The sequence below is a fragment of the Muntiacus reevesi genome, chromosome 5 (assembly GCF_963930625.1).
Source record: "Muntiacus reevesi chromosome 5, mMunRee1.1, whole genome shotgun sequence".
In the NCBI taxonomy this organism is placed as follows: Eukaryota; Metazoa; Chordata; class Mammalia; order Artiodactyla; family Cervidae; genus Muntiacus; species Muntiacus reevesi.
The window spans coordinates 89,929,536-89,942,750 of NC_089253.1; the positions used below are offsets into that span (position 1 = coordinate 89,929,536).

At 43.0% G+C, this 13,215-nt stretch overlaps 1 protein-coding gene across 6 annotated transcripts in view; it reads left to right on the forward strand.

Annotated features, from left to right (window-relative positions):
• The window catches only part of CLSTN1 (calsyntenin 1), a 72,431-nt gene that overhangs the window by 44,076 nt on the left and 15,140 nt on the right, over window positions 1-13,215 (forward strand). For 3 of the 6 annotated variants that reach the window (XM_065935802.1, XM_065935803.1, XM_065935806.1), the window contains exons 3-9: window positions 1,908-1,937; window positions 3,094-3,289; window positions 5,018-5,226; window positions 7,217-7,366; window positions 7,485-7,670; window positions 10,733-10,981; window positions 12,144-12,265. In XM_065935802.1, coding sequence (XP_065791874.1) covers window positions 1,908-1,937; window positions 3,094-3,289; window positions 5,018-5,226; window positions 7,217-7,366; window positions 7,485-7,670; window positions 10,733-10,981; window positions 12,144-12,265 — 1,142 coding nt within the window. The remainder of the gene's footprint in view (window positions 1-1,907; window positions 1,938-3,093; window positions 3,290-5,017; window positions 5,227-7,216; window positions 7,367-7,484; window positions 7,671-10,732; window positions 10,982-12,143; window positions 12,266-13,215) is intronic. The other 3 variants (XM_065935804.1, XM_065935805.1, XM_065935807.1) reach the window with 1 other exon arrangement.

Here is a 13,215-nt window from a genome sequence, read left to right on the forward strand (position 1 = left end):
GTTTGCAGTCCATGGGGGGATGGTCTCTTTGGCAGTGACCCAGCTGTGCCACTGTGGGGGAGAGGCAGGGGAAAGAAGCCCGAGACAAGACATTAATAGGTCTATGTTTTATGCGTCCTGATAAAACATTGCTTAAGGACACTGACATTTGAATTTCCTATAATTATCTTGTGTCGTGAAATAACACACAGAAACCATCTTCAGCTCGCAGGCCACTCAGAAGTACGCACTGGCTGGACTTGGCCTGCTGGTTTGCCTGCCCCCTGCCCTGAGCAGCGCTGTCCAGTAGAGCTTGCAGTGTGATGGAATGTTCATGTCTACATCTCTACTGAATAGTTGCTGTTCATGTGTGGCTCTGGAGCACTTGAAATGCAGCCAGTGCAACTGAGGAACTGAGTTTTTATTATTATAAAAATTTTTTTTTAATTATTATTATTTTAATAAAAAATTTTTATTTATTTGGCTGTACTGGGTCTTCATAGCTCCTCAGGCTTTTCTCTAGTTGTAGCGAGCTGGGACTACTCTCTGGCTGTGGTGTATGGCTTTCTCATTGCCGGGGACTCCTCTTGTTTCAGAGCGTGGGCTGTGAGGTACACAGGCTTCGGTGGTTGTGGTTTCTGGGCTCTGCACAGGCTCAGTAGTTCTGGCTCCTGGGCCAGGTTGCTCCGAGGCATGTGAGGTCTTCCTGGTTCAGGGATTGAACCGGCGTCTACTGCGCTCGCAGGTAGATTCTTATCCACTGAGCTACCAGGGAAGCCCAGTATTATGCACTTTTAATATGAATTTCAGTTCAATTTTAAGCAGCCCCACGTGGCTAGTGGCTTGAGCCTTGTTCACACAGCAGAGCACTGGAATTCTAGTGTGTTCACACAATGGGAAACCATTACAGTGACAACCAGTGTTTGTGGAGGGCTTTCTTTATGCTGGGCAATGTTTTAAGCCCTTAGGTTTTACCTCACTAGCTTCTAATTGTGTGCGCCAGTGAGAGTGAATGAACTCTATTACTGCAGGTGCCAGCAAAGATAAATACATCTCAGATGCACACGGCTGGAAAAGGTGGAGTGAAAAATCAAGTCCCAAGAATCACGCGTCACAAACACAATGAAACAATACTGTTCAGGGATATACATTAAGAAAAAAAGGAAACTGAGGCTGGGTAACCTGGTTTCTCCGGTGAGGCCTCACCGAGTCTGGGGCAAGGTACCTCTGACCCCCTCGTTTCTGTTCTCTAGTGGGTCATAGGGGGAGGTGAGCAGGATTTATACTGACTCGGAAGAACAGGTGTTTCAGGAAGTGAAAACCATGATCACGGTAGCATCGCTACAGTTAGCACTGAATCTGGTTTCAGTTCACATTTAAGCAGATGTTCCATGAGAAGAGGTCTCTGTATGGATATGGGTTACCTTGGTTGGGTTCCTTAGATGAGAAAACATTGTTATTTATTCAGGCCAAGAACAAAGGGGTTGAAATAAAACCCTTCCCTCCCACTGTTTCCTTAAGTCCAGTGATGAGTTGAATGTTACCAGTATCCAGCCACCAAGAACTTGGCTTCAAAATGAAAATCTGAAAACTAGAAAACAGCAAGTAGACTGACTTAGACACTGTTATCATCCAAGTATTCCTGAAAAGAGAGAGCCCCATGGCACCTGTGGGTGTGAGGAGACTTTACAGCAGTATTTCATCCCTAGGCTAGTTCCTCTGTGGTAAGTGGCTGCAAAGAGACATTTTGTCCTTGAAGGTTCAGTTTTGCTCTAACAATTTTAGCCACTGGCTACTGAGTGTATTGTTAAATGATGTCAAGCTTTTCTATGTAATATGTGCATCTTTGACTTTTTTTTTTTTTTCTTATTGTTTCAAGTTCGTTCTTTCCTGTATTACTGACATGGGTTTATCTTTTCTCCCTTTAGAGAGTTTTGAGGTGACAGTCACCAAAGAAGGTGATAAAGGGTTCTTTCTATCCCTCTTATGAACATTAACCCACTAACTATGTTTATGAAATTGGGAATCAGCCCTCAAACAGAAGAAACTGTCATGCTCTTTTTCCCCCTATTTATTCTCCCACTTTGTTTCTATTTTTTAAGTCTATTGATGGAAATTGTATGTAACCAAACCCTTGGTTAGAAATATCTGGAAATCAGACATCCATTTGAACTATATGGATAATTCTATTTTTTAAAAAAATTGGATCTGAGAGATTCACTATGTAACCATTTTCTGCTTGTTGTAATTTTGGAAGTTTTGTTTTTACGTGAATTATATTCTACACGCATCAGAATGTTTATGTGTGTTCTCCCCTGGGCCAGAATGGAGACCTACGCTTTAACTCCCAGTGAAGCTCATAAACGAACTTGGGTGCACTTCCACTCCCAGGCAGGCTTTTTCTTCAGGTTTGATAGGACACAGTCCAAAACCAAGGGCAGTCTAGCACATCCCTCCCCAGAATGGAGACAATATCTCAATCGTAGATGATAGCTGTTGAAATGGATGCCTGAAAAGTTGGTATTTCTACCTTTTTCTCATTTAGTAGTTTGTTTTGATTCCCTAATTTTAGCCAGGCTCATTGCACAGGAAGACTTGTTTCTTAGATTCTTTTTTTTTTTTTTTGGACAGACCTTCTGTAATTCTGGTGCTGAACCTATGCCTCACGCTTCTTCTTTTCTCAACACTTAACTGTGCCTTTTAGCCTCCTCTCTGGTCCAAATCAAAACCACGGCCCGGCCCTCCCAGGTCCCTGGGCAGCTCCTCTGTGTTACCAGGCCTTGGCTGTTTGCTAATGAAACTACTTTACCCCGGAGCTCTCCTAAGTACTCCTGTGAAATGCCTGTCTATATTTTCTCTTTCTCTCTTTTGTATTCCTGCATGAATGGATGCAAAGTTAAACAAGTTGCTTGGAAAGCCAGAACATGCTTCTTTTTACTAAAGCCCCCAGAACTTGCCCCTATGAAAGCACAAGCGCCCTCGCTTTGTCCACAGACCCTCCCCCCCAACCCCTGGCTGCCAAATCGTTGTTGTTTATTTTCTTTAGGGGAGGAGGGGAGTGCACCCTGGGTTTGTGTGGCAGAAATCCTAACCCGTGCCGCTTTGACTCCCCAGGTGAGATTTGTGGATTTAAGGTTCACGGACAGAATGTGCCCTTTGACGCAGTGGTGGTGGATAAATCCACTGGCGAGGGGGTCATTCGCTCCACGGAGAAGCTGGACTGTGAGCTGCAGAAGGACTACACGTTCACCATCCAGGCCTATGACTGCGGGAGGGGGCCAGACGGGGCCAACGTGAAAAAATCTCACAAGTGAGTGAGCGGGACAGAGTGTGTGTGTGTGTGTAAGGAAAACAGTGACTGTTGCCACTGTTCCAAAACTTACTGCTTTTGTTTGTTTGCTTTTAAAATATTTGTTTATTTGGCTTTGCCAGGTCTTAGCTGTGGCATGCTAACCCTTAGTGTGGCATGTAGGATCTGGTTCCCTGACCAGGGATCGAACCCCGGCTCCCTGCATGGTGAGCACAGAGTCTTAGCCACTGTACTGCCAAGGAAGTCCCACAACTTCCAGTTTTGAAACACAAGGCAGAGGATAGTTTCTGATTGTCCCCATTGAGATTGTCAGCTCTTTGAGGGCAGGAATCCTGTGTGTTTCCCCTTGTGTATGGCTCCCAGCAAGTGTTCGATACTTGTTAGATGTTGAGTGAATGAATGAGTAATTTTATTCTCCCAGGTACTCTAGTAAAAATACTAGGGCCTTCCATTGAAAATTCAACAAGCCCACTTTTCCTGGAGGAAGATATTCTTTTGTTATGTTTATATACATTTTTTTCCATAAATTTTAATTTCCATAGCCGGTGAAAGAAAGCTTACTTCTGCCCCCAGTCCTGGGTGTATTCACATGCTTCCTACCAGTTGAGAACTACTGGTGTCATGGAGACAATTGGACAAGACCTAGATTTAGTCTTTTTCTAGGGTCTTTTCTCCACCATTTACTAGTCCCTCGGCATTAGGCAAATTTAATTTTTCCAAGTATCAGTTTCTACTTACTGTATTGGTTAAAGAAAGAAGCTCCGTGGATGAGGTGATGTCACATATCCCATTGTGAGGGTCAGACTGGACAGGTACCATTGGGGTGGGGAGGGTCTTGGTGAATAGTTGGAGTGCTACATGCCAGTGAACCATGCCTCATCCTTTTTACAAAGTGCGATGTTACTGTTTTCCTTGACAAAGACCTTGTTTCAGTCAGAGACCTTGTCTGTCAGAAACATGGCCTGGTCAAGTAGCACTTGAGACTGATGGTTTTCAGTAGCTTGGTCTGATGATGCCTTAGTTTTCTTGTGCCCACACTGGGGAGACGGAATGTGGTTGATGAGGGAGGGCAAGTTGAAGTCTTTAATTTGTTGGTCAGTAGTGGATGATATCCCAGCAGTGGTTTACTGATGCTCTCTATTCCTTATAAGCAGGATAAAACTTGTTTTAATGCTCATAATTTCCCATTTTCTATCTCTGCTTTTTACCTCTACTTCCTAATTTTTTTTTTCCGGATTTTGTAACAAAATACTTTTAACTTCCTGGGTTGAGCACAAACAGATATCTGGTATATAGTTACCTCCCTTGTGCGTGCCCTGCCCTACATTGTCAAGAAAATCCCAAGTCTCTCTGTTTTGTGTTTTTTGACTGCTCCATGCAGTGTACGGGATCTTAGTTCCCGAACCAGGGATTGAACCTGTGCTGCCTGCATTGAAAGCATAGAGTCTTAACCACTGAACCACCAGGGAAGTCTCTCAAGTCTCTTTATTTACCAGCTACCTTACTCGGTAGGACTTTGTAGCATCATCCAAATTCCTTTTTTAACTTTCTGTTGTCTCCACGCTAAATTAAAAACAGTGAGCAGTTTAATTTTCATCTCCATCATAGAATTTAACAAAACAAGATATTGGAAAAAAAAGGAAATTTAACCATAGGGCAGAAGTTTATTCTTGGGGTAAGAATACAAAAAAGCAAAACTGACAGCTTTTTTCCTCCCCCTTCTTCCAGAGCAACTGTCCACATTCAGGTGAACGACGTCAATGAATATGCGCCCGTGTTCAAGGAGAAGTCCTACAAAGCCACAGTGGTGGAGGGAAAGCAGTATGACAGCATCTTGAGGGTGGAGGCGGTGGACGCAGACTGCTCCCCCCAGTTCAGCCAAATCTGCAGCTATGAGATCGTCACCCCGGATGTGCCATTCACCGTCGACAAAGATGGTGAGAACCCAGAAGCGGGCGCATTCCTCCCCGAGGGGGAGATGAGGCAGGCAGCCCCCTCTACACCAGTTGGCTTCAAGCCCAAGCTTTGTCTGCACTTTAGTGAAACTCACAGTTAGTCCATTCAGGCTGCTCTCACCAAACACCACAAACACAAAGTGACAGACACTTGCTTCTCACAGTTCTGGAGGCTGGGAAGTCCAGGACAGAGCGCTCAGCAGTTCAGTATTGGTGAGGATCTGCTTCTCATGTGTCCCCACATGGCAGGGAGAAAGCTCTAGTTTCTTTCTCTTTAAGGACACTGATCCCATCTTGAGGGCTCCACCCTTGTGAGCTCACCTAAAGCTCATCACCTCCCAAAGGCCCCACCTCCTAATACATCACCATGAGAGTCACAACTTCTAGTGTAAGAATTTGGGAGGACACACACATTCAGTCCATAGCAAGACCTAACTTGGTGTGTCTGTTTCACGCTTAAGTTTTTTTTTAATTGAAGGATAGTTGGTTTATAATGTTGTGTTAGTTTCAGGCGTACAGCACAGCGCCTCAGTTGTGTGTGTGTGTGGGGGGGTGGTCCATGCCGAGTGGCTTGTGGGATCTTAGTTGCCTGACCAGGAACTAAACTCCTGCTCCGTGCAGAGAAGCTCGGAGTCCTACCCACTGGAACACCTGAGAATTCCCTACCTCATTGTAATTTTGATTTACATTTCTCTAATAGTTAGCCTTGTTGCACATCTTTTCATACAGGTGCCTTTTGGCCATCTGTATGTCTTTGGAGAAATATCTGTTTAGATTACGTTTAAATTTTTACTCTGTTCCCTGAAAGCCTGTTTTCTGACACCAAAGTTTTGTGTTCTCTTTTAGGATGATCCTTTTTCTCCTTTCCCACCAAAATCTAATAAAAATCCACTGCTTAAGATGATTTTATTTTATCATCTCCCTACCTTTCAGCCAGCTTGCATCTAAACAAGACTGCTTCTCAATCCGCCTCATTTTCTGTTCTCCATCAGATTGGAATCTTCTGCCTCTTCTTGAAAATGAAGTTGATACCTCACTGCCAGCCCCGCCTCCATCCTTAGTAATTGAACAGTATTAACTTAGTCTGGAGCTCAGCTTCTTTATTGGGTTATGGCTTCTTGATGATGCTGTGGTGTCTCCATTGTTAACACACAGTCCAGAATCTTCGATGAAATGATGGACATGATGCAAACACTTTGCAGATATCTGCACTCATGTTCAGAAAGCAGGCTTCTCTCCTGCTTGGCGGGGGTAGGAAGTCTCTCTAAAAAAGTAAATCTTTTAGCAAAAAGTATTTAATGCAGCTCCATCTCATATTTAATACATGAAATACTTGGATTATTTTGTCTATTTATGCTTTTACACGTTATCTTGTTGTTGTTTAGTCACTGAGTCATGTCCGACTCTGTGACCCCATGGACTGTAGCCTGCCAGGCTCCTCTGTGGGATTTCCCAGGCAGGAACACTGGAGTGGGTTGCCATTCCCTTCTCCAGGGCATCTTCCCGACCCAGGGATTGAGCCTGTGTCTCCTTTACCACTGAGCCACCAGGGAAGCCCTTACATATTAAATCTTAAATATAAAATCAAATACAGCTGTAAGAATAAATGGAGGCTGAATTCTGTAAACTCATTCTTCTACTTAAACAGTCTTTCAAGCTGGATTTAGTGTGTGTTCAAGCTCAGGAAAGCCAAACTTGAGTGTTAATTATCTGAAGCATCAGTTTATTTCTGTGTTAGTACTTCCAGGGCTGAAAGCATGTGCCTTTTGTGTTTCAGCATAGGGCAACAGAAGTAGAACACAACATGGGTTTGAAAATAATCTGGAAAAAAATGTATATGTACACGACTCACTTTGCTGTACATCGGAAACCGACACAGTATTGTACATCAACTGTGCTTCAATTTAAGAAAAATCAAGGGGAGGGAGACGGAATGGGTTTGGGTTCTCATTGTCGTTTTTCCCTTTGGAAGGTTACATAAAAAACACAGAGAAGCTGAACTATGCTAAAGAGCACCAGTACAAGCTGACTGTCACGGCCTATGACTGCGGGAAGAAAAGAGCGGCAGAAGATGTGTTGGTGAAGATCAGCATCAAGCCCACCTGCACCCCTGGGTGGCAAGGTGAGCCTCCCTCTCTCTGCTGCTCTCGCACCTGCTCCGAAAGTCTGTCCACCATGGAGACCTAACAGGAGTGTTCCTCCTCTCCCCTCCACCCCACCCTCCCTGTGGGCCCACACAGGATGGAACAACAGGGTGGAATACGAGCCTGGCACCGGCGCTCTGACACTCTTTCCGAATGTCCACCTGGAAACGTGTGACGAGTCGGTGGCCTCGGTACAGGTGGTAGTGGAGCTGGAGACCAGCCACATCGGGAAGGGCTGTGACCGTGACACCTACTCTGAGAAGTCACTTCACCGGCTCTGCGGTAAGGAGGCGAGAGAGGAACCCGACCCCAAACTCCCGTTCAGAAGGGTGTGTGCGTGTGCTACCTTAAGACCCACTGATTTCAAGCATGTCTTTCTCTAACGTACGTTGGGAATCATCCAAATAAGGGTTCTATAAGGAGTGTGCTTTAAATGAAATGAAATGATTAAGGACTAAAAAAAAAAAAAAAGCTAGGTCATGTGATAGCTTTTGGCAAACGTGAAGTAGGAAATGAAAACTAAACCTGCATTGAATATATAGTCTTTGTGTCCCACAAACAAGGTGTGGAGCAGGTGGAACACACAATGGTCACGAATTTGACCCAAGGCTTTTTCTCCATCTTCACCATCAGTCTGGATATTTTTCGGGTTTATCTAAGTCAGGTAGAGGAGAGGTATGGATACCTCTCAGGGAAAATGCTGAGGAAGAATCTTTCAAGCAGCTGGTGGTAGAACACCAGTAACTTGTTTATGTTATGTTTTGGCCATGCTGCTCAGCACATGGGATCTTAGTTCCCGGACCAGGGACTGAACCTGTGCCCCCTGCAGTGGAAGCATGGTGTGTTAACCACTGAATTGCCAGGGAAGTCCCAGAACACCACTAACTTAAATTGCTTCTTGATGATCAGAAGGGCCTCTTGTGTTCCAACAGCTGCTCAGTAAGAGTTTTGGAGGTAGCGTTTTCTGATGCTCACCTGTCTCTTCACTAAGTGATAATGGACTTGAGCAACCAGTTTTCTTACATCATTGGAAATTGTCATATAAAGAAGAAGTAACAGGGAAAAAGTATATTCTCTGTTGGCTCATCCCTGTGCTGAATATACTTGGATGTCTGACCATGAGTCCAAATTCTCATAATCAGGTACCTAAAAATGTGTAAGTGAAGAGGTTTGGAGTACTTTCTATTTTAAATTATGTAAGTATAGTGTAAAAACCATGCTTTCTCATAATGCCATTCTTCTTCTTTTGCTTTTTATTTTTTAAAACTTCTTATTTGTACTAGGGTATAGCCAGTTAACAAACAATGTTGTGATAGTTTCAGGTGAACAGCAAAGGGACTCAGCCATGCACATATCTGTATCCATTCTTCCCCAAACTCCCCTGCCCTCCAGGCCGCCACATAGCATTGAGCAGAGTTCTCTGGGCTATACAGTAGGTCCTTGTTGGTTATCCACTTTAAAAATAGCATTGTCGACCCCAAACTTCCTGACTATCCCCCCCACCTGCCCACCCAATTCATCACCCCTGGCAACCGTAGGTTCCTTCTCTTAAGTCTGTGAGTCTGTATCTGTTTTGCAAGTAAGTTCATTTGTATCATTTCTTTTAAGGTTCCCTATATAAGGGGTGTCGTAGGATATTTCTCCTTCTCTCCTGACTTAACTTCACTCAGTACAGTGGTCTCTTGCTTCATCCATCTTGCTGCTGCCATTGTTTGTATGATATTAAATAAGCATTTTCTCAGCAGAACAGTTCAAAGGTAGAAAGAATTTTCTGTCCGAGTGCTTCCTATACACTAGGTACTTGCACATGTGTTATTTATCGTCCCATCAGGATCACAAAGGCAGTGGAGTTATTCCTCATCTTTCCAGAGGAACTAGTTGAGACTGAGGGAGGCTGAATCACTTCAGACTTTTAGGAAGAGCCTGAACTTGGATTTGGACTGAGATCGGATGATACTGAAAGACCAGTCTGTTCCAGCCTAGTCCTGCTGCTCCTAGGAATGGGAAAGTCAAGGGCCCAGCAGCTGGGAGAGGTTGCAGAATTCTCTGTGGATGAATTAAAAAAAAATTGAGCCTGGCAATGTTTAACAACAGTTGTGAAAATGTCTCATGTTCTCTGGCTTAGTATCCCGTTTCTAGGAATTTATCCTAAGGGAATAATCATGGAGACACACAGGTCCTCGTTGAGGCAAGGTTTATCACAGAAAGGAATTAGAGGCGACTCTACGCACAGGAACAGATCAGTTTAAATACATTATTGTACAAATTCTATACAATAAAGTGCTGTTCAGACATTTTAAATTGTGCTCTAGACTATGGTCATATATGTAAGTACATAGTAGGACTCCATTTTTATATTTTCATACACGTTATACATATTTTAATAATGCGTGTATATTCATAAGGAAAGGACTGGAAGTGTTTATACCCAAATGTTAGCAGTGTATACAGTGGAGTGAAATCACAAATAATGTTTCTTCTTTTTTTTTTTTTTTATTAAAGTATAGTTGCTATACAACATAGTGATTCACAGGTTTTAAAAGTTAAAACTCCTCTTTTCCTTCTTTTTTTTTTTTTTGAAGATAATAACCATGGTTGTTATTTTTTAATCTTTTTAGTAATAAAAACTCTTAGTTTTGAGGAAAAGAAAACTGAATTAGCAAACTGTTTAACCATTAAGATAAATACGGTACCTTAATACATGTGCCTCAGTGTTCAGAGCAACACTGTTTATAATAGTCAAGACATGGAAGCAACCTATGTGTCCATCAACTGATGAATGGATAAAGAGTGTGTGTGTGTGTGTGTGTGTGATACTACTTAGCCATGAAAAAGAATGAGATAATGCCATTTGCAGCAACATGGATGGACCTAGAGATTCTCAAACTAAGTGAAGTAAGCCAGATGGAGAAAGATGAATGTCATATGATATCACTTGTATGTAGAACCTAAGAAGAAAAAAAAAAGATACAAATGAATTTATTTACAAAATAGATGCATAAACGTAGAAAACAAACTTACGCTTTTCAAAGGGGAAAGGGCAGAGGATTGACATATACATACTCCTATTTATGAAAAAGATAAACAACAAAGACCTACTCTGTAGCACAGGGAGCTCTACTTAATATCTTATACCAACCTATAGTGAAAAAGAATGGAAGAAAAGAATATGTATATGTATAACTGAATCACTTTGCTGTGTACCTCAAATTAGCACAACATTGTAAGTTAACTATGTTTCAGTAGTAATTTTAAAATAAAGACTGTGCCTCATGGGCCTTGAAATGCTTATCCCATTTGAGTTCATCACACAGTGCACAATAAGCATCACTGTGTTGCTTCAGGTGCTGCATCTGGCACGGCTGAGCTGCTGCCTTCCCCAGGAGGCTCCTGGAACTGGACCATTGGCCTTCCCACAGACAACGGCCATGACAGCGACCAGGTCTTCGAGTTCAACGGCACTCAGGCAGTGAGGGTCCCAGACGGCATCGTCTCTGTCAACCCCAAGGAGCCCTTTACAGTCTCTGTGTGGATGAGGCATGGGCCATTTGGCAAGAAGAAGGAGACGATTCTTTGCAGCTCAGACAAAACAGGTAGGTGAGCTTCGCTGTGAGGGACATCCTCACAGTGGAGCCTGGAGCCGGCACCTTATTCTAACCCTAAAGGCTCCCACAGGCTGTTGGTGACACTCATGGTTCTCTGCATGGATCTGGCACTGGTATCTAGGCATTTATTAGTTTTACTCAGTGGATCAGGCCCCACTTCTCAGTAAAGCCCAGGTGTGCGTGTTTGCATGCATGTATGCATGCTAAGTCACTTCAGTCATGTCAACTCTATGTGACCCTATGGACTGCAGCCCTCCAGGCTCCTTTGTCTGTGGGATTCTCCAGATAGGCATACTGAAGTGGGTTGCTGTGTCCTCATCCAGGGGATCTTCCCAACCCAGAGACTGAACCTGCAGCTCTCACATCTCCTGCATTTCCAGGCAGGTTCTTGACTGCTAGTGCCACCTGGGAAGCCCCAAACCCAAGTGTATCTGTTCCTAACCCTGCCTTGGCCCACCCTGGAGAGTTCATTTATGCTGGTAAAACTGTCTTCAAAATCCATTGAAGAAATAACAGCTTTTGTTTCTCCTTTGGGTCTTATCACATTATTGACTGGAGACGCATGTTTTCAGAGAGTGATATGATTAACATCACTGTGTTAAGTTGTTAGAACTTAAAATTGATCAGGGATTCACTGCACAACTTAACGATTGTTGTTATTCACATTTTGCTGTTAGGTTTTTGTTGCAACCTTGTGTATATTGTAAACACAAGTTTATTACCCTAAATTTTTTTTTAAATGATGCATAATGAAATTTTGAGTGAAAAAGAATTCTTTGGTGAATTTTATGCAGACACTTTCTCTAATTGTCCGAGTGACATGTATACTGGAGTCTCATAAGATGGTAGTTCTTCAGAATATAGTTATACTTCAGATGATGTGAATAGTCAACTAACAAAAAGACAAAAAACCTTAGTGATTAATTCTCATGCAGAAAGTGAAAATGAAACTCATGGTGCTGGAGAAGATTTACAGATGTGTCAGGTGTAACTATTGAATGTAGTAACCCACAAAGTGTTAGTGAATAACAGAATTAATTTTTGGCCAGCCAGAATAAAAATGGCTGGGCACAGATGTTAGTTTCTGCAAAAGCTGCCTGGTGAGTAGTGAGTAAAGCTGATGGTTTACCAGTAGAATTTCTCTCTGCAGAGATGAACCGACACCATTACTCACTCTATGTCCACGGCTGCCGGCTGGTTTTCCTCCTCCGTCAGGATCCTTCAGAAGAGAAGAAATACAAACCTGCAGAGTTCCACTGGAAGCTGAGTCAGGTGAGGGAATGGAAAACTCACTGATAGTATTTTTTTTCAGAGAGAGTAGATGGGGCAATGAAACCTTGCACGGGACCAACTATTTATGGGCAGGGTGTATTGAAGGTTTTACAATTTCTGTGTCTGTGGGTAATAGGATAGCACATTAAATCCATTGAACTCCTTCACATTGAAAGACTTTGTTTTTTTACATGTGTGTATTTTGTACATAAAATATTAATACAGGCATACCTTATTTTATTGTACTTCTCAGATACTGGGTTTTTTGGGGGGGGCATACTCTGCAGCATGCAGTATCTTCATTTCCCAACCAGGAACCAAACCCGTGTCCTCCTACCCTGGCACCTGCACTAAGAGCATGGAGTCTTAACCACTGGACTGCCCTGGAAGTCCTAAGCATTTTCAGATGATGGTTACAGTTTTTAGTAAAGTATTTTTAAATTGGGCTTCCCTGGTGGCTCAGGTAGTAAAGAATCTGCCTGAAATACAGGAGACCTGGCTTTGATCCCAGGGTCGGGCAAGATCCCCTGGAGGAGGGCATGGCAACCCACTCCAGTATTTTTACCTGGAGAATTCCATGGACAGGGGATCCTGGCAGTCTATAGTCCACGTGGTCGCAAAGAGTCAGACATGAGCAAGCGACTAACACAGACACAGACACAGTTATTTTTTAGACGTAATGCAGTTGTGCACTCAGTAGACTATAGTATAGTGTAAACATAACTTTTTATGCTTTGGGAAACCAAAAAAATTCATGTGACTCACTTTCTTGTGATATTTGATTCATTGCTGTGGTCTGGAGCCAAACCTGTGATATCTCCAAGGTGTGCCTCTTTAAAGAAATAGCATGTTTCAAATACAAAATGCTATGTTATAATTTATTGAGATAAGCAGCACTTACTTAAAAGTTGAGCTCCTTGTGTTTGTTTATTCATTGTCTAAGCCCTTGA